The following is a 23,867-nucleotide window of genomic DNA, read 5'->3' as shown; positions in this document are numbered from 1 at the left end:
GCAGCTGTAACAGAACTAGAAGATGAAACTGGATCACAGGAAAGTGGATATTTTTTGAATGGCTTAAAATAAAATTAAACTCAATGCGCTTATGGTAAGAAAACAACTTAGCCCAGGCAGCTCCAGGAGCCATGCCACTGAGCAGCATGTCCCACCAGGCACGCTCGCTCTGAGCACAGGGACGGCTGATCTGCATAGGCAGCACCTTCCTCCTCCTCGTTAGGCTCCAGAGCTGCTGTTCAGAGCAGGCTTGTTAAATCCATTTGGCCAGGCTTGGCTTCAGCACACATCTCGGCTCAGCAGGCAGCTGCTGGCCGCATCCAGCCGTGCCGCAAAGCGAGGCACAAAGATGCTCACAGGGGTTACACCTCAGCCAGTGCCACCGGGCAGTGTCTTTGAAGTACAAGCGATGCACAAGGGTTGTACGTGGTAGAGGGCTGCTCCATCCATTTGTGCAGAGGGAAGCCACAATTAGAATGGGAACATTTTCATTAATATTACTTGGCTACTGCAGGTTGTCAGCATGAACCTGTGATTTGCAAAAATTGATTATCAAGTTCTACTGAAATCCCCTAAACTCCTATTAATTCTGCAGTTGCAGAAATTTCCTCCTCCACAGAACATTTAACATTAAAAGGCATGTGATCAACAAGATAAAAATAAATTGGAAAGCGACTGCTGTGTTCTCACTCGTGGTGAGGCAGCGAGGGCTGGTGCAGGCAGCCGAGGACTCGGGCTCACGCGTGCTTCCCTGTGGGAAGGCGGCATCGCCCGGTGCTGCGCAGATCCCTGTTACTGAAGGATCACATCTAGTCCTGCTCACAGCGCTTTGCTCCGTGGTGCCTCCTCCTGCCCAGCAGTACAGGGATCTCTCCCTCCTCCCACTCCCCTGAGGCTGGAAGGCAGCACAGAGAAGCAGTACTACCCCCCGGGTGATTAGATGGCTGCTGCAGCACAGAGATTAATCCGACTTCTTTAGGCGCTGGGGGGAAGCGGGTGGCCTAAGGAGCAGGGCAAGGCTGATGGCTCCCAGTGCTGGCACCCCGGTACGGGCAGCACGGCAGCCCCAAGCTCCCTGCGTGGCACGATGCTCGGGCAACAGGGAGGGACTGCAGAAGCGAGGCCCCAAAGCGGGTCTGAAAGGTGAGCAGGAAGGATAGAGAAGGAGCTGCTCCCAGCAGACGTGTGACATGCCGCTGGCAGCTCCGCTTCCCACCCTCAGCCTCAGCAGAAGCGCCCAGGAAGGCTCTGGGCTGGCCTCCCTGGCCCTGGCTGGTCCCAGGCTAACAGAACTGCAAATGTGTTTTATTTCAACTCAGACTTTATAATCAGAATTTGATTTTCAGCAGATTTAAAAGGGGCACCTGCACAAAGATCTCTGCTGAATGGCTTCAAGCTCCTGCAGGCTGCTCCTTCTCCTGTAATTAAATGCTTTTCTGTAACACCTTGCAGCAACATGGAACAAATTAAGAGAAACACTCACAGTGGCTAAATACCTCAGCAAACACGAATACAGGTTAGCAAGGCTGTATGCATGCCAGTCTCTGCATAGAAGCACAAAAAACAGAGGTACAAGGGGGTGGGCAGAGGAGCCCCCTCCCCTGGGTTATCTCACTGCCGATCACCAGAGATGGTGGCCGGACCTTGCACACCGATCCCAGCGGGAAGGAAGACCACAGCAAGCCAGGGATGCACTGTGCACCCACCCGGGGCTCAGCCACACCTCCATTCAGCTATTTTTAAAGCAGCTCATTTGCTGTTTGCTTCAGCTTTCTGCAAACCTACGGAGTACAAGCTTCAGCCTGGCGCTGCCGTGGTTTAATTTGGGGATCCTGCTCGGCTCTTCCCTCACGCTGACGCTAGCAGGAACCGCGTGCACAAGCTTAAAGGGGAAAGCAGGATCTGAGCAGAGCTGTGGCTGCCAAACACAGCCCGGGAACTGCTGCTCCCTCCTTTCATCACACTAAACCCCAGAGGCTCACGAAAGGCAGAAACGGAGCAGGTTCCCAGGACAAAGGCGTTTGAGCATTAGCCCACAGGTGGTTCTCATGCTCAAATTAGGCTCCGGGTCATGCGACACTCACGCTGCCGCAATGGGGAGCACAAATCCAGGGCTGCTGGAGGCCTCCGCAGAGGTCCCAGGGCAGGCGCTGCTTTGCACAGAGGCATTCGGTGCTGCTGGGCTGGCTCTGCGTGCCAGGCCCCCGGCCCCCGCCAAAATGGGAGAGAGAAGAGAGGCAGGGAAGGAAGGAGAGAAAAGGGCAGCGATGGAAAATCTTTCAGAGGTTTCTCGAACGCACAGTGTGAGACGATGGCAGGTTGCAGGGATGGGAGCTCCAACCCGGAGCTGTGGCTGAGCAGCACAGCTCCTCGCTCCCCACAAACGCGTCGTACCCTGTAATGCAAAAAGCATCTGTTTAAACTGCTCCGACATGACAACACACGCATATAAGGTGGTACCCTGAGGAAAAATACCATTTCCAAATAAGCAGCTCATGCTGAACATCTCAGTGCTGCACGGAGAAACTGACTGTTGGCTTGCTGATGAGTGGGGATTTTCAACAGTTTATTTGCCGACCAAGCACACAAACAAAAGATCAATAAGAATAAATTAGAACGGCACAGACAGCAATAGAGACTGCACTGCACCCCCGAGAGACCGCACAAGCCTCTGCTTTCCCCATCCACAGCCTAGCATGCGTAAGAGTGACTCATTTTTACTGCAGAAGTTGTAGGGCATAAAACGTTTTGGAGCATGTCAGCTCAGATCAGGGGAAAAGCAGGTTTAACCTGAGCGCGGGCAGCCCAGAGCCCCAGCGCGCGGATGCTTACACATGCTCGCAGGGCATCTGCAGATGTGGACCGGTGTGTGCTGAAGAACTGATCACGAGTCGAAAGGTTTACAGCCGCACGATACAAGCACATCCCAAGGCTCTGCGGGCACCCCAGAATTTAAGGACCAGCACCCAGGACGGTGCCAATGCGAAGGCTTTGAGGTGGCAGCGCTGCAGAGGTGCAGGGAGGACAGCAGCAGCAGGTTAAGCACAGCAGCAGCGTGAAGTGGGAAGCAGCACAATGGCACGGGCAGATAAACAAGAGAGGGCAGCAGGGGAGCAGGACAGAAGCCAGGCGAACCGAGGCTGAAGAGCTGGGAGAAGGGCAAACAGGGCTGGCACGACTGCAAGGAGACCACCATAAAGCAGAGGAACAAGGCACTTTAGCTGGAGAGCTGCGCCCCAGAGCCAGTGCGGGGGCAGGCACGATTTGCACCAGGAGATCACGGACACCCTGCAGAGCCTGCAGGACAAACGGGCTTGGGGGCTGGGATGGGAGATGATGTCTGGCTCATCAGCCAAATGAAAGCAGGTGCCAAAAAGGAAACAGAGGAGGCAAACGAGAGGAAAGGCTGTAGCAGGGTCTGCTTTGGCAGAATGGCAAGGAAGGTGCCCCCAGCCTCTCCTGTACAGCAGTAAGTGTTCCCTAATCTGAAGGATGGAGAGAGTCTGGAGCCAGAGACTCACCCTGCACAGCTAAGCTGAAAGGATGGCGGAGATGTTGGGTTTGGCAGTCACAAGCAGAGGAGAGGTGCCAGCGGGAGGAACGAGCCTGTTTATGACCACGTCAGGTCACTGTGCGTGGAGCTGAGCCCACCGTCCCCACTGCTCAAGCTGCCTCCCCGGGGACAGAGAATCTGCAGGCCCTGACCCCAGTGGTTGCAGTATTTTTAAAAGTACTAATTCGGCTAGGGAGGTTTAACGCTGTGTGACAGCCTGCGATCCAAATACAAGTGTTTTCCCTAGGCTTGTAGGTCAGACAACACAGTTGTGCAGAAATGTGTAAATGCATCTTCTCACCAGAGTGGCCACTGGCTAACAAACTGCTGCGAGAGGAATTGAGAGACTTACATCAGAAACAACAATCTCCATGTTAAATGTGAATAATTCTGAGAGACACCAATTTTCAGGTCCAGACCTTTCATTTCCCACGCAGCAGAAAGAGCTGAAGGAGGGAGGATGGGGGAGGAAGGCTCCACACAGCCACCCGGCCAGCCTTCCCCTCCTGGGAGCTGGGGGCAGGACACTCTGCAGACAGCGCTGATAAAAGCTCTTGTATTAAGGAAAAAGCCATCATTGATAGATTTTTGGTTCACAGAGACACAGCACACTGCAACCTCTCACTCTGCATGTTAAGGAGGTGATGCCAGGGGAGGGGAGGAGGGAGATTTATGGCAGCTCTCGTCATAAAACGACCTGCTTTTCCGCACAGCACTTCCCAGATGGCTGATGCACACGGGGAGTTTCTAAGGGTGATCTGAAGGCTGGTGTTTGCCAGTCTATCCACACTGTACCGGCATTATGGAGCCCAGCTAGAAACGGAGAAGCTCTGACATTCACTCTCTCCCTGGTTGCTAGGTGAGAACAGTTTCTTGACTATTTTAGTAAAAGGACTGAAATTATACAACCAAAGAAAGACCCAATGCAGCACAGCCCATTAGAGCCCTCCAGCTGCACACATCAGACCGAAGCCAGCGACAGAAAACGCGCACAAATAACAGTTTCGTACGCAGATGCATTTTTTAATAAGCCAACAATTTGCTTCTCACGGATTCCCTCGCCAGCCTCGCTACTTGTGACTAACGAGCCCGTTCCCATGCAGTGTCGCTCAGAACACTCACAGGCATTAGGCAACCCAGCAGCCGCTCCAGGAGAGGATGATGGTTCAGGTCATCTGATTCATCAAGCATTTTCTAACCTAGCAATTAGCGCCACATAACATACTCGGGGGATTAGCACGAAGGAGGCTGAGAAGCTGCAGAAGTTTCAAGCTCCGAGGCCAGCTCCCGCTGTCCGTGCTCACACAACCCCAGTCCACCAGCAGCACCTCCCCAGCCAGCTACGGGCCCCCAGGCTCAGCCCTGGGCTCCTGAACAGCCCTCCAGAGCCAGGGAAAGGTCGGGGTGCACAGATCAGCTCAGGGGGTTTGCCTCTCCCCTCTTCCCCAAAAAGCAAACCCATGCTGTGCCAAGGTGGAGCCTTGGGATGAGCGCTCAGGTGCTCTGCAGAGGGGCAGGGGCACCCACAGCACCTCCAGCAGTACCTGCTCCGGGGGTAGGGCTGCTTGCCACATAAATATATCATGGGCTCTAAAGAAATCGCGGGGACTGCAACAGAAACCCTCAGAAACCTGCTGCCTGGTCGAGAAGACACCTCAGGGTGGGGGCAAGGAAGCTCCCAGACATTCCAAGCCAGAGGGGAGCTGGCTGGCTGGACCCTGCCCACCCCCGCACAGTGCCAGCCCAGGGCTGGTGTCACCCACACCCCGTCCAAACACCGGCAGCGTGTGACGGGCAGCCCGGAGGGGTGGCAAGAGAGAGCAAGGGGCTGGTGGCACAGGAGGGCTGGGGACGCACAGTGGTTCCACCAGCTTCTTATTCCCAGCTTACACCTACTTTATTATTCAAGAACTTAAAAGCATGCTATTGCTTTTATTTCTTTTTTCAAAGTGAGGCACAGAAACAGCTTAAGAACGTTCACATCTCAGCCGTGGGGCCTGCCGGGCTCTCAGGCGACGTTTTCCATCTTTCCTCCCCCCATCCACAGACCGGCCACCTCTCCCCGCCCCCCTGAGCTGAGCTGACCATCAAATGCCACGAGACCACAAGAGACGCAGATGATGCCATTGTTATTTCTGTCAACACGGGAAGCTGCTGTTCTCCATCTCCCGAACAGAAGCCTCCTCCTGCTCCGTGCCCTGCACCGCAGCATGCATGGCACTGCCACCGCGACCGCCGCTTGCCCCACCATGGCAGTGCAGCCTGCCGTGACATTTGGTTCAACTCAAACAACTGTAGCAACAACAACAACAACAACAACAACGTCAAGCGAAGCTGAGAAATCCCATGACCTGAAGCCACAATGCTGCTAAACCACACACCGATGACCCCTCCCAGGGCCTGGAAGCAGCACAGCTCGGGTCAGAGGCAGCGGGACACAACAGGGCTCCTGCTCGGCTGCGTGCCGCTGCTGGGCTGTGGAGGAGGAGGCAGCTTGGCATCACTGCTGGACCCGAGGCCTCCAGCTTTCAGCTGATCGCCCTCCGGGCTGACATTGCATCCAACCCACGCAAGATCCCCTCCCGCAGCACTTTCAGAGCATGCAAACCCCTCCTGCCTCCCCCCACTCTCTCCTCAGGGAGCTGTAGGGAGAGTTCAGCTCTGCAAAGCACTCAGCTCAAGAGCTGCCAGAGACATGAAAGTCTCTGTGACAAAACACTTCACAATTAGGATTTCTCTGGTGTTTGGGAAGCAAGGGAGGCGCTTGGCTGCGGGCTGGGCACCCCACCTGCAGCTCCCACCAGCCAAGAGCAGCAGACGCTGCACTAGCTCTGCGTGGCCATGGCAGCGAGCGGGAGCACAGGATGGCTTCAGTGCCTCTGCTTTAAAGAGTACATTTATTTAACCCTGGGTATTATTTAGTGGTGGCAAGGTTTGGACATGATCTGGACAAAACTGAGCTTCTCTCTTACAGGCACCGACTTCACCACCAAACACACACAAACCCTGTCCTCATGATTCTGCACAAGCCCAAGAAGCAGCGCTGGAAGTCGAGGGGAGAGAGGCACAAAACCCCAGCAGTAACCCTGCAAAAGTAAAATAAATTCCAGTGTATTCCTCACTTCTCCTGAGAGCATCCTCAGAAGAGACAGACCAGCTGCACCCAGGGAGGTAATGGGGCACCCCACACTGCTGCGGACCAGCAGTTTTGACCCAACCTTGCTCAGGTCTTTCCAGCTCCCAAGAAGAGCTCTCGGCAGCCAAAATTAACTCACAGATTCATACTAAGCCCTAACTCTCCCCAATGATGACTAAAGGCCTGGAAACCACAGCTCCACCTCGAGCCAAGGGATTCAAGTGACAGCCTGACATCCAGCAAACGAAACTGCAGGACGAGTGGATATAATTAATTTTGCACTCCGGACTGTGCGTTTCACAGCTGACCTTCGAGCAGCATTACCTGACCTGGTACGCACGACACAGAGCGGTAAGCAAAGCTGCCCGCGCGAAGCCGCTGCGCTGCCGCCGGCTCTGCAGGCTGCGCAGGAGGCGGGAGCGCCGGCCCTGTGCCAGCAGTCTGGTGCCGTTGAGTCAGCCCATGACTCAACCGCGGCTCAGTGCCGCAGGCACCAGCACCGGGAGGAGCGCCGGTGCCCCCCGCTCTGCGCCAGCCGCCCGTGCCCACCTCTCCCGCCGCCTTCCCGCAGGTGGCTTCCCAGCAGGACTGTCCCCCTTCGCCCTCTCGTCTCTGCAGGACGCTCCTCCGCATGCTTCTTAATATTACAGTTTTCTAGTATTTCTTTTTTAAAATGCCTCACCTCCCTTTCAGGGCAGCACACAAACAAGGAGCTGCACGAAGCCTCACAAGCTGCTGAAATTTCTGGGAAAAAAGCTGGCTTTACTTGTCTGGTGGCTGCCAGGCAGCACGTAGGCTCTCGGCAACGTCTGTGGATGTGGGGAGATGCTGCACGAGCGAAAGGAGAAGGAAGAAGTCTCAGGCAGAGAGATGCTGCTCCCACAGTGCTGGATCTGTAACGTGCAGAGTCTGGTAGCTCACAGCTTTACGCAATTTTTCCCCTTCTAAAGACAGTTTATTTAGTTAACTCCGAGGAACCCCAGAGCCAGAATTGTTGCTCTAGAAACCATTTTGAAGGAGATAATTTTGAAAAGATTTAGCACTGAACCTACTGTACCAAAATGATACTAAAAGAGCACTGGCCAGTAGCACCTCCAGGAGCTCACAGCAAGCCCGTCTCCATACAGGAACAAACCTGGAGCAGTGCTGGGAGTGCTTGCTCAGGATCAGGACACAGCAAAGGCACGCCACGCCGGCAGTGGGCTGCTGCAAATAAAAACAGATCAAGAACGAAATCGCTTACTTGCTCGCTTTCTGAACACATCAGCACTCTGCCAGCAGCACACCCTCCTAAGCCAGCTCAAGGAGTGGGCTGCAAGAGCAGGGTTAAAGGAGGGGCAGGCGAGCTGCCCCCCTCCAGCGGGGCGAAGGACCACACGCATCCCCGGCAAACACCTGGGTGCAACTGGAAAAGCCATCCCGGTGACAGGCGGCACAGGCGCACGCGAGAGGCATAGGTTAGCGTCTGCAACCTGCTGGTGAGGGGACGGTGCCCGTGCACCGAGGAGGCAAACAGAGGCAATAACACACACGGGCTCTCACTGGCTGTCCCGGCACCGGACGGCACGCCAACAGCTTGCAGCACATCTTGCCAACACAGGACGGCTCTGACGGGCAACCCGGCTGCTGCCCAACACCCGGCCGGTGGGGGCTTCGCTGCCTTCTGACGGCAAGGCAAACCCATTAACAGATGCCTTCTTGCCCCACGTACAGTGTACAGATGTCAAAGCTGAGCCAGAGCTATTCGGGAAAAAAAGCAACAGATACACCGTGCTAAGGAAAATGAGTCACTGCAATGAATCGGGACGAGGATTCACGCTATTGCTTAAACATTTAAGAAGGGGAAAAAATAGCCCACTACAGGCAAAAAGAGAGCTCTCCTAGCTCCCAGCTCCACATCCTTACAGCTAAATTCCATGTTGCTCTGGAATACCCTAGCAAAACTACCCTCACACACACGCAACAGCCTGTGTGCAGCAGCCCAGGAAGCACGACTGCGTTACATAAATCACCTAAGGTCAACTCTGCAACTGGCATGGCAAACACCGATGTTGCAATCCCACTTCTCCCAAGAGCTGAAACCAAAGTTTAGGAACAGAACAAGAAAAAACAGCCTCCTCCTCCTCCAGGGATGCGGGCAAACAGTGTTTCTGCCCAGGCAGGGGGGAGGTAGCAGGGGCTGCAGGGTGTGTGCACTGCAGCCCCTTTGTTTGAGACAAAAGCGTCCTCCGGCAGCCTGCTAGCCATGAAGGCTTGAGTGTGCACTGCCCGGTGCGTGTCGTTAGATGAGTGCCACTGATTACACGTGCACAGGCTCGGGGGCACCCTGCCGCCCCCGTATGAAGCATGCAACTCTTGTGCACTGATGAACACGCCTCTACCTGCTCCAGCCGGTCTTGAGCCAGGCCAAGGAACAGAAGGGCTTGAAACGCCCCACGGTTGCAGTGGGGTGGTGCAAGAGGAGAGCAAGGTGCCAGTAAGTCTTTCCCCATCTCAAGCATCTGGTTCCTGAAGTAAAAGATCTCAGAGAAGAGAAACTGGCTCCTGCTAAGTATCAGCCTGACTCTGCGTGCGTTTATCCGCAGCTCCCTGCTGCTATCTCCTCCTCCCCTGTGGCTGAGTCACTTCCTCCCTTCAGTCTCCACCAAACAGGTTGCTAGAGGCTCGCCTACACCTTTCCAGCATTTGTCGAGCCCAGCTTGTCTTTAAACGCATCCTGGAGCACAACCACCACCTCCTTGTCTCTGGCTGTCCTGCGTGCCGACAGGGAGCTGGGCTGCTGCTGCCCCTCGGCTCGGCCCTGCCGCCTGCACCCCCGCTTCCCCAGGAAGGACAAGCCCTGAAGAGGAAGAGGAAGATGTGTCAGAAGATCAAGTCACACGCCTGCTGAAAGCAGAGGGGTAACGTGGGAGCTGATGGCTAGGGGTGTCTCACGGGCTGAGCTGCAGCCCCTCTGCACCCTGCAGCAGCCACAGCCTCCCCCCAGCAGCACTCTGCTCCCTGCCCTGCTGCTCTCTTTTTAATTTGGTTTCCTTCTCGCTGCTGCCAGGAGAAACATTCCTAACATCTCTACAGCCAGAGAGAGACCAGAGCCCTCTGAAAAGCAGATAACTGCTGCTGGGGGACACGGAAAGCGAGCTGATGGAGCCCTACCATGACATTTTAGCTGTCACGAGGGTCAGACAGCCCTGAAGCGAGTTTGCATTTAAATTCTCAACCAAGTATCGAATGGCAGAAACACCCTTGACAAAAAGCAGGAGCTGTGGTTCTGGCTAATCAGCTTTGCCTTGCCCTGGCCATCCTCCCTCCAAAGGTGACACACCCCCCTTCATTTATGCAAGTGAAACTACAGCACCACAAACTCCCCTCATGCCTGTCAGGAGGGGCTGAACACCACCCGCGTTGGGTTGTAACCCCGTCTGCTCCCCAGTGGCCCGGGACCACCCTGTCTCCCACAACGGCAAACCCCAATTTATCCTTTCTGCGATCTGCTCGCCCGCCTGCACAAATGCAAACAGCCATCAGTATGAGCTGTCATCTAATAAATGAATCAATGTTTTGAAACTTTCTCTCCGGACAGGGAGTTCAGCAACTGTGAAAATCACCATCCAGCACACAGAAACCCACGGAAATGCCGGGCCAGCCCCAGGACATGCCACCTCGCCTGTGAAGCAGCCCTCACTGCTGCAGTGGCTGCATGTCCCAGGTGGCACTCGTGACCTTTTAAATTCTGCCCTCCCAGTTTCTGAACCAGGGGAGACTGGCCGACAGCTCACGGAAGGCCGATGCGCTGCATCCCGTGCCAGACCACCTCACATGCTCACCGGAGAGTAACAGCAAAACATCTTTCACCATTTATAAGCATATTCCCAACTTTTAGTCCAGTCTCTCTCTTCGCACAATTATTGATCCTTACCTGACCAGAACTATTTCCAAATGCGTATTTCCTAGAAATGTACAAAAGATCTACTCAAACCTCTGCCCATAAATCCGTAGCTTAGCCCCTTACAAGCAAAGAGCATCATGTTCTCCTTGTCAAAGCTTTGCGACAGCTCTTCCCAATCACTTACAAATCAAACAGCCCATTCAACATCTCTGCAGCTACGTGGGACCACGGTGGGCAAGAGCCACGAGTACCAGCCACTTCTCTGCCATGAGATGTGACCTGCCTGACCGTGACACAGCCAGGCTGAAATACCCATAGCGGCACCAACGCTTCCCAGAAACAAGGCGTGGATTGAGGACATGCCGCTCAGTCACGCTGCAAACATGCTGCAACCTTGGCAGCCCCAAGAACTGGGGCAAACAGGTCACCTTAATATCCTTATGGTCCTGAGGACCACCTGCATCAGCCCCAGCGAGCCGAGCTGAACACTCAAAGGTCCAGTCACCAAAGTCACACCTCCAGCCCATCAGTATGGCCTCCAGGCAGTTTTACACACACCAATTGAAAATAATTGTTCATTTTAAGACAGTGAAGTACAACAAGTTTAAAGCCTCAAAACAACAAAACGTGGCTAGAGAGGTATACATATGTATTCCTACAGACATACACATATGCATCAGGCTTACTTTAAGCAGCCACATGCAAACTCATTTTTTTTACTGCTTGTTGTTTTTCTTTTAAAAGAGTACTCAGCTTTATTCTCTTATTTTCCAAGTTCTTACTAACAAGCCCAGCACCGTTTCTTGGCTTGTCTAAGCTGCAGTTCATGAACTGGACTAGTTAGAAACGGAGCAGAAGGGACCACCAGCCAAAGGAAGGGAAGCCACCCCTTGGTCCAGTTAAATACATAATTAAGAACTTAACGGCATTAACCCACTCAGGTCCAGATGTCTACGTGCATACCAAAACAGTTATCTTCTTGTCCACATGCCTCTTCCTTCAACTAAAATACAGGAAATTTCAGACAACACTTCAATATGGATTGCCTGTGTGTCGGACACTGTGTGCTCCCCACCAGCCCCAACACTCATGTTTTGAGGGTGGAATATGTCATTTCTGTACCTGTATCCGAGTCTTTTTGATCTCCATTTGTTCCAACAGTGAAAGGCAACTTCCGTTTGGTCGCTCGCTCTTTCACCTCTTTGCCGCCATCGCTCCGGTCCAACTTTGGAGTCTTGGTTAGAGAAACTTTATCTTTATCCTAGAAAGAGAAGAGACCAGATTAATAAGAGCCTTCCACGGACTGCATTCACCTAAACCCCCAAAGTCCTGCACCAGCCTCACACAGCACTTGTTCTCTCCTTTCTACCGTGGGTTTCCAGCACCAGGGTTTAGTGTCTTGCGGAAAGCAGCCTCCACCGAGCTAAAAAGCTCAGCCAGCACCAGAGAAGAGCAAGGGCAACTAAGGTTGCCACGTGGTGCCAAACCTGCAACCAATTCACGTGAAAACCGGGAGCCAACACCTTGTGTGCCGCAGGGGTGTGCCTGCTGTGAGCACAAGGGGAAGACAGGCTGGGGTTGGGGAACCCAAGGGTTTCTGATCACAGCCGCACCCATCATTTGGGAAAGGCTCCCAATCCCAAGCAGAAGTGGGATGGAGGGGAGTGCAAAGAACACGCCTGGGACACACACAAAACCCAGCGTTAAGGCCCTTGGTTCAATGTGAGGAGCTGAGGGCTGCTCCTTGGGGCCTGCAGTATTTCTAGCACAAGAATACAGCATTACTATTTGAGCCTACGTGATAACATGTTACTCTGGAGAATATTCTGGCAGCCGATAAGTCTGTTAACATTGCTGACTGTTTACAGGATCAGCACGGCAGCCAAATGCACTTACAAGGTTTGCACTGTACAGTCAGCGTCACGATTTGTACCAGAAAGGCCAGTACGGCCCTGCCGGTATCTGCAGGCAGCACCCTCCATCCCAGGGCAAGAAGCTCCAGGTGCTCCCAGCTCCGCAGGTGCTCCTGCAATTGCCCCGTCATGGGGCAAAGGGTCCCGTGGTGGCAACATCCAGCAGCGAAGCAGCAGTTCCAGTAGCACCGGCCCTGGCAAAGCTCACTCCCCCCCAGACCTGTGTTTTGGGGTATGCTGGGTATTGCTGGATACGCTGGGGCTGATCAACTCTAAGTCCCAACTATGTGCAAACACCAGCTGAGGCATTCCCAGAGGCTGAATGTTTTAGTTGTCTGTCTCCCATGCAAGCTTCAACTGGGATTTTAGAAGGAGAAGCTACCTTGAGAACAAACCTACCAACGCTGCATAAATGCAAGGAAAGCAACGCGGATGCTGGCTGAGCATTACTGCTTTCTCAGAGAGGCCAACCTACGTCTTGTTTATTCGGGTTGGTTTGGATTTTAACATGCAGCAAGGTGAAGAAGGCAATGTCGGGGGCTCCCTGGTACAAGCAGCAGGAAGAAATTTTGAAGAAACATCCCGAGCAAGACAAAGTATTGAGACAGACAAGATTTTTCACAGGAACAGCAAGAGCTGGTACATAACTCAAACTTCAGGAGTTCAGTATGCTGTGAATGTATACAGACTGAAGTCATGCACTTTTGTTTTTTGTACATGAGAAACAGTATTATTTTAAGCAAGCGCTTCTGGATTGAGCACTGTGCCACTGCTCTATAAACAAGGCCAGAACAAGCAGCTTTGTGATAGATCTGATTTCAATAACCTAGCAAAACCTAGACCCTAAGCTTTAGATATAGAGTTAGATTATCTCAATGCATTAAATCATGCAAGACCATCGCTGGAAACTCAGACAAGTAAATCTAACAGAAATTCCCTTGTTTACAGAAGCCCAGTCATGCTGTCTGCATCAGACTCAGCACCCTGGCAGGTGGCTCCTGTGCCAGCAGTCACAAGACCGCGTCGTCACTGTGTATGTTGCTCCTTCCTCTTTCTGAGTTTCTGTCTGGCAACCAGACTTCACCCGCAGGTTAAAGAGAAACTGTTTACTTGGACCAACGGGTTCTGCTTGCACATCCCCTTCGTGACGGGCAGCCTGACAACCCTGTGGCTGCACACCCAATGCTCGGCCCCTCTCGCCTGCGCTCCAGTGAGGACCAAAAAATGGGTTGGGGAATCCCTTTTTTGGTAAAGCAAGCTAAACAAACCTATCTGACAGTGGCTTTTGTGGTTGGAGGGAGCCAAGGCACGTTTGGAGCCTGAAGAAGGGCAGCCCTGCTTGAGAGCAGTGCTGAGAGCCCTTCCTCAGCACAGGAGTCAGCAGTGCAACGGGACAAAGTCACTACAGCCAAAACAAACACTCCAGCATTTCATTTAAACCCTCCAGGTTTAAAAGCTTTAATCTTATTTTTTCTGACGGGAATAAAAATAGTTTGCAACAACAAATGATGCCAGCTGCTGTTCCCAACAGCTCAGAGGTGCCAGCAAGGCCAGGGAGCATGGATTGCCTCCCAGAGCTGCCTTGTTGCAAGTAGGTATGCTGGTCTGCCCTGTTGCTCCCCAGTTTAACACAGGCTCAACCAGCAACGCTACACTCAAACCCCACTGAGCATCCGAGAGGCCATGCTGATGCGGGGGGAACATTCCCTGGGGATAACAACTGCAGAGACATGGCCCCTGCGTCCCCCTCAAAAACTTCAACTGTGCTTCAAGACAACCATCACCCCAACCCTTTTTACCCTTTAGAAGTTGGGGCCTGGGACAAGAGCATAAAAGCAGAGACAACCACGTGCATGTCTCTCCCCCCGGTGCCCAGGTCTGAGGGCACACCTGCACACATGGCATCCGAGCTGCTCCAGCATCGGGAGCCGCAGGATCACAGTGCCGGTGAAACCCGGCACCTCTCTGGGCTCTGAAGGTGCATTTGAACCTCTCACGCCCAACACCGGCAGCTCGGGTTTGCCAGCACCGAGCGGCAGCAGTCCTCAGTAGGAGAGACACTTCTAGAAGAGTCCAAGGTGGATCAGTCACAGCTGACGCTTCAAAAACGACACTTCCCTCTGCCAGCCGCCGCGCTCGCTGTCTGTACTGCAATTTCCTCGCCCAGCCCCTTCAGGCAGGCTGTTCCTGCACCTCAGTACCGGGATGCTCTGCCTGCTCTCGCAGCACTGGGGCAGGATGCAGCGGAGCCCCCGGCACCCTGCAGTGGGATTTCCTACACTCCCAGCATTTTTTCCAGACACCAGGTTTCACATTGAGAACTCCAACAAGAGGTCAATTGTGCTTAATACAAAAATTACATTTTTTTCATTGTTTGTTACCTTTAAACAGATTTCAGCTGGAGCAAACCCATCACGTCATGTCCTCTGCTGCCCAAAAAGCACTCTGCCTCGTGGGCAACCCAGCTCCAGGCATCGGCTGGCAGCACTGCTGCTCTTGCACCCCGCTTAAATGCAAACAATTGGTGACAGCTTGTTTAAAATATACCTTCTCTAAAATTCCCTTCATCTTTGGCTTTGGCCGCTGCGGCGCAACAGCCTAAACCTGCAGGTGCCGGGGGGCTGCAGTGCCCGCAAGCCAGGTCAGGCTGCTATGTTAATGCTGTGCGGGATCTCTGCACTTGGGAATAAGAAAAAGTGCCGACAGGTGAAAACGCAACTTATTCTAGAAAGTTCTGCAATGTTGTTAAAGACTCCATGTTGGAGGAGAGACAGAGCAGAGGAACTAGGCAAAAAGCCTTCCCAGGCAAGATGGTGAGCCCGGCATGGAGATGGAAACGGCTCTGCGAAACCCAGCGTTGGGCACGCTCGGGCAATGCTTCGTTTGCATTCGTCCAAATGCTCAGAGCTGCCGATCCAGTCAGTTCAGCAAAACTAAATAGCGAGGAACGAAGGAAGCGGTGGCAGTCCCAGCACTGCTTTGAAGATTAATTTGTACAGTAGCATAATGATAACCTTTTATACTAATTGGAGCAAGGAAGATCCAAACTTTGCTCCCCCCTGGAAAGCAGCGACCCGCTGAGGATGCCTGCAGCAGTTGGCGGTGAAACCATCGCAGAGAAATTAAGGCAGCTGGGAGAGTCATATTCCTGAAAGCAACGTGCATTTTCATGTTCTTATTTTAAGCTTTACTTCCCTAATTATTTCCAATTTGGTAATGAAGAATGTCGTCCTTTTTTTGAGTAAAAGCTGTTTTCATTTTTAGGTCTTCTCATGTTTAAAGTAAGCTCAGACTCATCTGAACTAGGTTTCACAAAAGGAACAAATCCAAATCAATTGACATTGCAGAGAAACTTGTACGAATGTCTGTGTGTAAGACAGGCTTGGGGCTCTCCAAGGCTGGGTCAGCTCTTGCCGAGAGTAAGAGAGGGAGTTTGGGGACTGGGGGTGCTGTTGAGAGCTCAGCAACAGAAACAAGTTCCCCTTTGTAGGCGTTACTAAAAGTTGCTTTGGCAAAGGGGAGACGGCAGACTGTGACTTCAGGAAAAATCCCCTACTGTCACTTTATGTTCTTAGTATGACTTACTACAGGAATAACTGAACCCACCTTGGGTTACACTTGCTACAGCTAAAAGAAGCCTCATAAGTTGTTATCAGCTGTCGTGGTTTGGAGCACAAACTGATCATGAACTGGCCCGATGCGAGACGCTATGTTGGTATAAGCCATGCACGTGGTGTGTGGAGTGGAAGGGCTTAACTGGGTCTGCGCCAACTTCTCTTTAGGACAAAGATCTCTAATCAGTGAGCGAGACCCCGATATTGATCTGCTCAGGTCATTATGACACAGACAAATAAAAGCCACTTTTCACTTTCATGTAAAACTCCAGCTAGGTCAGATTACTGTCCAAACACTGGTATTCAGAGCAAAACCAAACACGTAGTTCTTTCCAAATGCAAGATTCTGTGAGGCAGAGCCACTTACAAACCCATGCGAAGAAATCCGTATTTCCAGCAGAGAAGCTAAGCAAGTCTCTAGCTTGCTTTACAGGATGGGCTGTGCATCTGCAGCCTGCTCCTCCCCTCTGTCCGCCCGAGTCGCACGCAGCAGGGCTGTGCGATCAGTGCCCGCACACAAACGCTGAACCGCTGCCTCTGCCCGCCCGCCGAGAGCTGCGCCAGAGCCGTGCTTGCGCTTCACACTGAAAAAACCTGACTCACGTCCCAGCCGCTTATGCAAAGACTTGCATTACCAGCGATGGAAATCCCCAAAGCCCTTTGTTCTCCAAAATGAGTTGAAAGTGTTTCAGGTTGCAATGCTAGTAAAAAGTAAGCAGCAACGAACAAAACCAGCACCGGCAGCCTGCGAGGAGAAACCCAAAAGGACCAAGGGCTCCAACGCCTGCACCCCCGGGTGATGCCCCATGCCAAGCCAGCACACCAAACTCCTGCCGTGGGCAAAACAACCCACGCTGCAAAAAGCAAATACTGCAAGAGCAGGAGTTTCCCTGCTCGAACAGTGACAGCAGCATGTAATTTCCCGAACGGGTCTCTGCCAGTTGCAGAGGGAGAGAAGTGGCAGGAGTAGTTCTCACCCAGCATCACAAAAAAGGGATGGACACAATTTTACCCCGAGAGCACAGTGAACATTCTGGAAAGTGAACCCTGGTATTCCCTAAATCTGGGTCCCTTGTATCCATTCCAAAACCAGAGGACAACACATACACATAAAGTTTCAAAAAGTCTGAATTTGTGTCATTATCAATGCTGCAACAAAACACTGGAAGTATGGAGTCAACTGGGACTGAAGTCCCGTTCCTGTATGCCTCAGGCATTGAGGTTTGTAAGAAATATTACCCTGCAATGACTACAGGCTGCTCATCTTCACTGGAACATCACCGAGTCACCCAGTGCTCCTGCACATTTCACACCTTGGCGAGTGACTCTGTGCTGGACACAGAGCCCAGCGCCTGTCCATACTGCGCTGGAAAGCCCTAACAGCCCGGTAAGTTTCAAGAAGAATCAAGAACTAAGGACTATGTTTGCTTTTCTGAAATTGGGAGAAAAGGAAGGAGAAAAAGCAAAAGCTTCTTTTAACCTCTGCTAGCTCCTACAAGCAAAAACCGGTGGTCAAACATCGTTCTGCTTGGCATTCAGTTCAATCACTGCAGCAAAAATACAATTTAAACTGCGCAAGTGGGAGCATTTCCTCATAAAGAGACAAATCCTCTGCCGCAGCCTCTGAGCACACGGTGTAACCACGCAGCAAGCGGTCCCAGGCACATCAGGAAATGGTTTCGACAACTGATATAATTCTTGCTGTGGTGCTCTGCACAGCCTAAGTCGTGAGTAATCTGCTCCTGGTATGGGGATCTGTGGATCTACACCAGAAAGGAGAATTATTCATATATGGCATGCTTATTTTTACAAAATCCTTCAGTCAGAACTCAAGCAGAAGGAGCCTGCGGGGCTGTCGAGCGCCCGCCCCGAGCAGGCTGTGCGCAGCCATATAAGGCTGCCAGGGCCCGACCGGCTGCCCCGCTGCCTCCGCTAACCCCGGGAGAAACTGCTCCTTGCTCCACAGCAGCAAAGCAGATGGACCATCTCATGTTGTTGGCCACGGAGGGCAACAGAGACACAGCCTCTGAAGCACTTCACTCTTGTTGCTCGAGCGACATCTCACTAGTTAATACGTCCCTCCCATGGAAGGGCAGGGAGCAGAGAGCTAGGAGGAGTTCCCTCTTACAGTGAGCTCTACAACTGAAAGAGAGCAGCTCACACCCTCTTCCACCAAGCAGGAGCCCTGTGCAGAAAGGGCAGCCTCCCCCAGAGCCTGGCTGTACCGTGCTCAAATGCAGAACTCACGTGTTTCCTGCAGCACTCAGCCCACCGCAACACCAGGGCCGAGGAGCACCCTGCACCCCGCACCCCCACCTGCCTTCAGTGCTACAGCTTCAGAGCCCAGGCACATGAGGCCTGTTTAACGCTAGAAGTGTCGATACCAAGGTCGCACTGAGAGGAAAACACTCAAGTGGCGATGCAGCTATAGCTTCACTGTGCTCTCCCCGTGCACCATCGCCAGCAGCCTCGGTGGGTGTGGGTCCCTCTGTGTGGCACGGCCGGGGCTCTGCCGCAGCCGCTCTTGCCTTCCCTAGCCAGCCTCCGCCAGCAAGCCTGTGCCAAGGAGCAGGCTCGGGCCGTTGGAGTGTTGACAAGGGCAAGATAAATTAAAAGCAGAGGCTTGCTTGACAGGCAGGTACGACGCTGTCTGGAAGGAGGAGGTCTTACGCCCGAGTGCTTTCAACCTGAGTCACTGCTCCAGCTCCCACTTCAGAGTTAACTTGAACAGGGTGAATCGCTGCACCGTGTCCTTCGGCCACCTAGGCTGGATCTCAGCTCCATCCCCAGAGCACAAGAGCCTTCTCCATTGAGAAGGCCCGAATTAAGCAGGCAGAAAGGCTCTTCCCCATCCTTACTCAATACCGCTCTCCACAGGTCTGCACCGATGCCTCTGAATGGGAAGCATAAAATCATTTGTGTCCTAGTTATTTAGCCAGCGGGAGATAACTCCAGTTCCCGGCGTCCCTAGCACTGCTCAACAAACCTGCTCTGTAAATAACATGCAGCCTTTAAGCTACCGTGAGTGGATGAAATAAAATGGGAGCTGATTCATATTATAACTGATCCTCTCCCCCCTGAAGCACCTGCGCCAACATTAAGCTTCTTACGCAGCGCAGACAAAACCCCGTATTTACATATCCTGCGCTGCCGGGCTCAGCCTCATTTGCCAGGGTAAATGCTGACATCTTCCCCATGTAACAGGGCAGCTGTTTCACCTCCAACGCCCCTGCTCCCAGTTTTTACCCCCCTCCCAGGAGCCCCATGCTGTGCCCAGCAAAGTGCCCGCACAGAGGCGATGCTCCTGCTCTGGACTTGCGCATGCATGGCCAACAGAAAGGGGAACGGGGCAGGTGCTACCAGCGTGCCGGATAATCAAATTTCTGCCTGGGATTTTCCCATCGGTTATTTGTCATTTTCCTCATTTTGGCAATAGTATGACCTCAGTCATAAGAGGAGTTACTGTCATCAGTGCGGGTGGGGTGGCAGGGGAAGTGACAGAGCAAGAGACACAGCATCGCTGGTGCTTGCAAAGCTCGGCTTCAGCTCCCGGGGCCTGGCAGAAACTCCTGGGGGAATGCTGAGAAACTGGAGCAAGGAGATCAAAGGGAAGTGGATGATAGTTGTTTCCTTGGCAGAATACAGCAGATGCAGGTTTTAATTTATATTTAAAGGTGACATTTGTACACAGCATTCTGCACAACTATTTACTGGAAACTACCAATACTGAGAAGGATGAAAAAAAGCTGAATGAGAGGAAGCAGAGCTAAAGCCTGGAGCAAAACAAGAACTTGGGAACGAAGAGGAAAAGTATGAACTTCTTTATCCTTGAACTCAGATTTCATCTCAGTAACCTCACCTCAAGCCCAGTCAAAACCTAAACACCTCAAATAAAACCACAGAAACAGTAATTTCAGCAGAGCAGCTCACATGCTGAGCCCTGGTCAGGCCACGCTCAGACTTCTGGGTGAAGCAAGACCAGCCGAGTCTGACACCGGCACAGCATTTGCAGCCAGAGGAGGAGAAACTCCTCCCTCGCACAGCACGCACTCGCGCAATCGCTGCATTTGGTCCTTCCATGGCTTAGTGCACAGAAGCTTACAAATGCACAGTACTTGCAAGAGAATCTTGCAGAGCATCCCCCCATGGCTCGGCCGGGTCGGGCCTACACAGTGGCAGCACTTCCTGGGAAGTACTGCGGCCACCGAGAAATGAAGTGGACCGCATCAGCTGGCAGAGAGCCAATACACTGATTTGATTCTGATAGTAACAGCCCATGGCAACCTCTTGCCACATGAAATACAGCCATGGCTTGAAGACATCAGGCATAAGAGGCAGCATCCCTAAAGGAAGGTAAGCGAACCAAACATGCTACCTTTTTCCCCGTTTGTTTCTCCACCATGTCGTTGCTGAGAGAGAAATCTTCTGGCTGTGGTGTTTTAGAACACCCACCCTTGGGCATCGTTCTGCCTTCCTTACTTGATCTTCATTTATGCTGCCATCGCCTCATCATCAACCGTCTGTTTAGAGAGAGGAAAAAAGAAGTTAGACATCTCAAAAGGATCTTTCCACTGGGGGAAAAAAGGCAAGACACTTCCCATGGGGATAAACTCCCACCGAGCCCTTGAACGGCAACACCAGGATGGCTGAGCGCCTCTGAATGCCGCACACCGCAGATGAGAGCGGGCAAAACCACTGCTGGCTTCTGCCACCTTCCAAATGAGAAGCGAGCTGGGACCTGCAGCTGCAGACACGACTTGTTTGATGTGCAAGGGATAGCCTAAAACAGATCATGCCCAAACAGAGAGCAATATCCCTCCTGTTCTTCACCCACAGCATCACTCCAAGCCTACAAAAAGTTTCTTGCAGGTACAGCTCTGTCCAGAGTACAGGGACACGGGGATGGACCTCCCAGGTGCATGTCCGGGGCAGGGACACCCCTGACCCTCCAGTTTGTCACACAGAATTTCCAGATGCTCGCAGGACCAATACACACTTCGCCCAATTACAAAATCCATTTATAAAATGCACTTTTTGAACACGTCTCCATTATGAGACGAGACCAGAAATTGCCAAGGGGGTCACAGTGTTCCCGGCACAGTTTGTCACAGGCTCCTCACCCTGGCACCAGTGCTGCTGCCATACCTTGGCTTAGGTAAGACAATTTGGAGAATAACAAAGCGCTCCCTGCTCCTGCCATGTGTTGCCTGGTTACAGGGCTGAAAAGACAACTGACATCTGAAATACAGCGAAGCATGAGCTGCAACAGGGATCAGAAATACTGGCTCAAGCCAAGGCAGGCGAGGCCTTTTTAGGTGAACAAAAATATCTCCTCTCCTGAGACCAGAGGCTAAAAAGCATCCGTGCAACAGTATATCTCCAAGAAGTGACCCACATCAATCCCTACAGCAAAGGTCTCGTCGTACTTACGCTGAAACAGCATAAACAGGCACCATTTGAAAATGCTTTCCCCAGCTAATTGCCACCTGACAACACTACACATTGCACCCATTAACTTCTTATAATAGCGGCTGGGTTTCTGCAGAGCTACAATTGCAGGAAATTGTCCAGGAACAAAGTCATGCAGCGCTCCATCACAAGATGGGAATTCTGTGGGCGGGGAGAGTGAAAGAAAACAGGAGAGGAGAGGAGCCAACCCCTCCTGCATGCTCAGGGCTGGGGGACGAAGCAGCGTGGACCTTGAACCGCCTTCCTGGGCAGCACCAGGAAAGCCCAGCACCATCTCACTGGGTGCTGGGTCCCTGCACCTGCGGCGGCCGGGGCAGGAGAGGGGGTTAAGGGCTGGAGGAACACTAGCATGGTGCTTTCATCAGCCTCGTATTTTAGAAGCTCTCTGGAAATCCCTTCATAATTTAAATGTTTCATTTGTGCTTCAGAGCCCTTTGGGTTGGGTTGGGTTTGGTGTTTTTTGGTTTTCGTTTTTTTTTTAAAAAAAAAGTGATTCAGAGGCCCCAGCCCAGCCCCGCAGCAGCACAAACTCCTAGACCAAGGCACTCGGCACAGACAGTGCTAAGACATCCCGGAGCAGGCATTTTCAGCAGGAAACGTGCTTTCCAAGGTGGCTAATCCTCCGCCCCAGCTCCTTTGCCTGTGCTACGGGATGGTGGTTACCCGTGTTTTGTAACAAAGGCTCCAGGGACTGAGACCTCTTCATGTCTCCCTGCTCGACGCAAGGACAGCCATGGCGCTGAGTTTTGGGACCCCCAACCAGAAGTCACCAGCCCTTTCCTTTTAGATGCACGAGCAGGAAAGGACCTGAACTGGCAAAGACAAAAGCAGGCTGATCAGCCCCCCTCATCACTGCAGCTGGGAAGCAAAAACAGCAGGGAAAGTGCAGAAAATTCAGCATACCAACCCAGCACGTCCATAAAGAGAGAATGGAAAAAGAAAATCTTCTGTTAGAGCATGGGAACCAACTACAGAAATCTGTGTCTCCAAATTTCTGCTCTTCATCACTTGAAGGGCCTGCAGCCCAAGACAAGTGCCAAAGTTCAAGCACCACAAGGGCTGACTGAAAACAGCACCTTAAAAAGGCAGCTCAGCCGTCCTCGGGCACGCTGGGTGCCGGCAGAGAGAGGCTGGAGCTCGCAAAACCTGAAGGCAAGAGTGAGCGGCTCTGGCCTCTGTGCTGCCGCACACCCAACCAGGGGCTCGCTGGCTAAAGAGACATCACGTATCACAGCAGCAAGGCTCTCCTGGCGCCGGTGATACTCCACCAAAAGCACTGCTCCGGAGCCCGAGGCGTTCCCTCAGTGTTGCACATCTATGGGGGTCCCAGACGCTGCAATTGCTTCCTCTAGAAGCAGCTCCAGCCATTTACAGCCTCAAGAACATCACTGTTCATCATCACTGATGATCATCAGCCATCGTTAATCAATTTGTAAAGTTTAAGAACTTTTTCCCTTCAGTTTCACCTACTGGTGCTCATTAAGGTGCAGATAAAGGAGAAACCAGCAAGTGCCTGAGCACATGCCTGTGAGGAGCAGGACTGGGCAGGAGCACTGCGTCTGTACGGAGGACACACAGTCGACACACACCTGATCAGATTCCCTTCAATATTCACTGCAAATCTAAGAAGTGGAAATTCAGATGATGTGCAGGGCAATGGAAATTTGCACTCGGGAAAGGATATTAAAAACAAGCAGCTTCACTTAACACCAGTGATGAGCGCAGGGACCAGCACGGCTGGGACCAGGGCACACTCCGCTCCTGACCACAAACAGCCCAAAATTAAACCCCACGTTGTTTCCAGTGCCTCGCTACAACTGTTTCATGGCCTGCACGCTGTCAATTTATTCTCGAAAAAATTCTGCCCACTCCTGATGCCTTTGTGGCTGTTTGTAACCGGGGTAGGTACCTATTCACGTGGAGCTTCAAAAACCTGTTTAACTGAGAAAAGGCCAGACGGATGCCAGATTAATTCTGCACCCCTTCTGTTCATCTAGCTGACTCATTACACTTGGAAAGCTGGCTGCCTCTCCATGTAAACAGAGCACTGGCCTGTTTAACAGCTTGGAGGGAGTATTACATTTGCACAACAATTACCAACAAGGCTCGCACAGTCTTCGTTTCATTTTTAAGCACGTCTAATAAGAGTCAGAAGGGAGGTACAAATTCCTGGTTTGGAAGAGTTATCCCCAGCTTGCGGGAGCGACGGCAAGGCATTTCAAAGTCGCAAATCTAGGGCTGCAGAATTACGATTTGGCTTCAATCCCTCCTAATCTGGGAGCTGGACAAGTCACCC

General features: G+C 52.4%; 1 protein-coding gene across 9 annotated transcripts in view; it reads right to left on the bottom strand.

The window, feature by feature from the left end:
• ANKRD11 (ankyrin repeat domain 11) overlaps window positions 1–23,867 on the bottom strand; it is a 159,291-nt gene that overhangs the window by 19,246 nt on the left and 116,178 nt on the right. For all 9 annotated transcript variants that reach the window (XM_037409233.1, XM_037409239.1, XM_037409230.1 and 6 more), the window contains 2 exons: window positions 20,478–20,622; window positions 11,698–11,836 (listed from right to left, as the gene is read on the bottom strand). In XM_037409233.1, the coding sequence (XP_037265130.1) occupies window positions 11,698–11,836; window positions 20,478–20,564 (226 nt within the window). In that variant the 5' untranslated portion in view covers window positions 20,565–20,622. The remainder of the gene's footprint in view (window positions 1–11,697; window positions 11,837–20,477; window positions 20,623–23,867) is intronic.

Source organism: Falco rusticolus, chromosome 15 (assembly GCF_015220075.1).
Source record: "Falco rusticolus isolate bFalRus1 chromosome 15, bFalRus1.pri, whole genome shotgun sequence".
In the NCBI taxonomy this organism is placed as follows: Eukaryota; Metazoa; Chordata; class Aves; order Falconiformes; family Falconidae; genus Falco; species Falco rusticolus.
The sequence above is the reverse complement of the archived record's forward strand: the minus strand, read 5'-3'. Positions and strand labels throughout refer to the sequence as shown.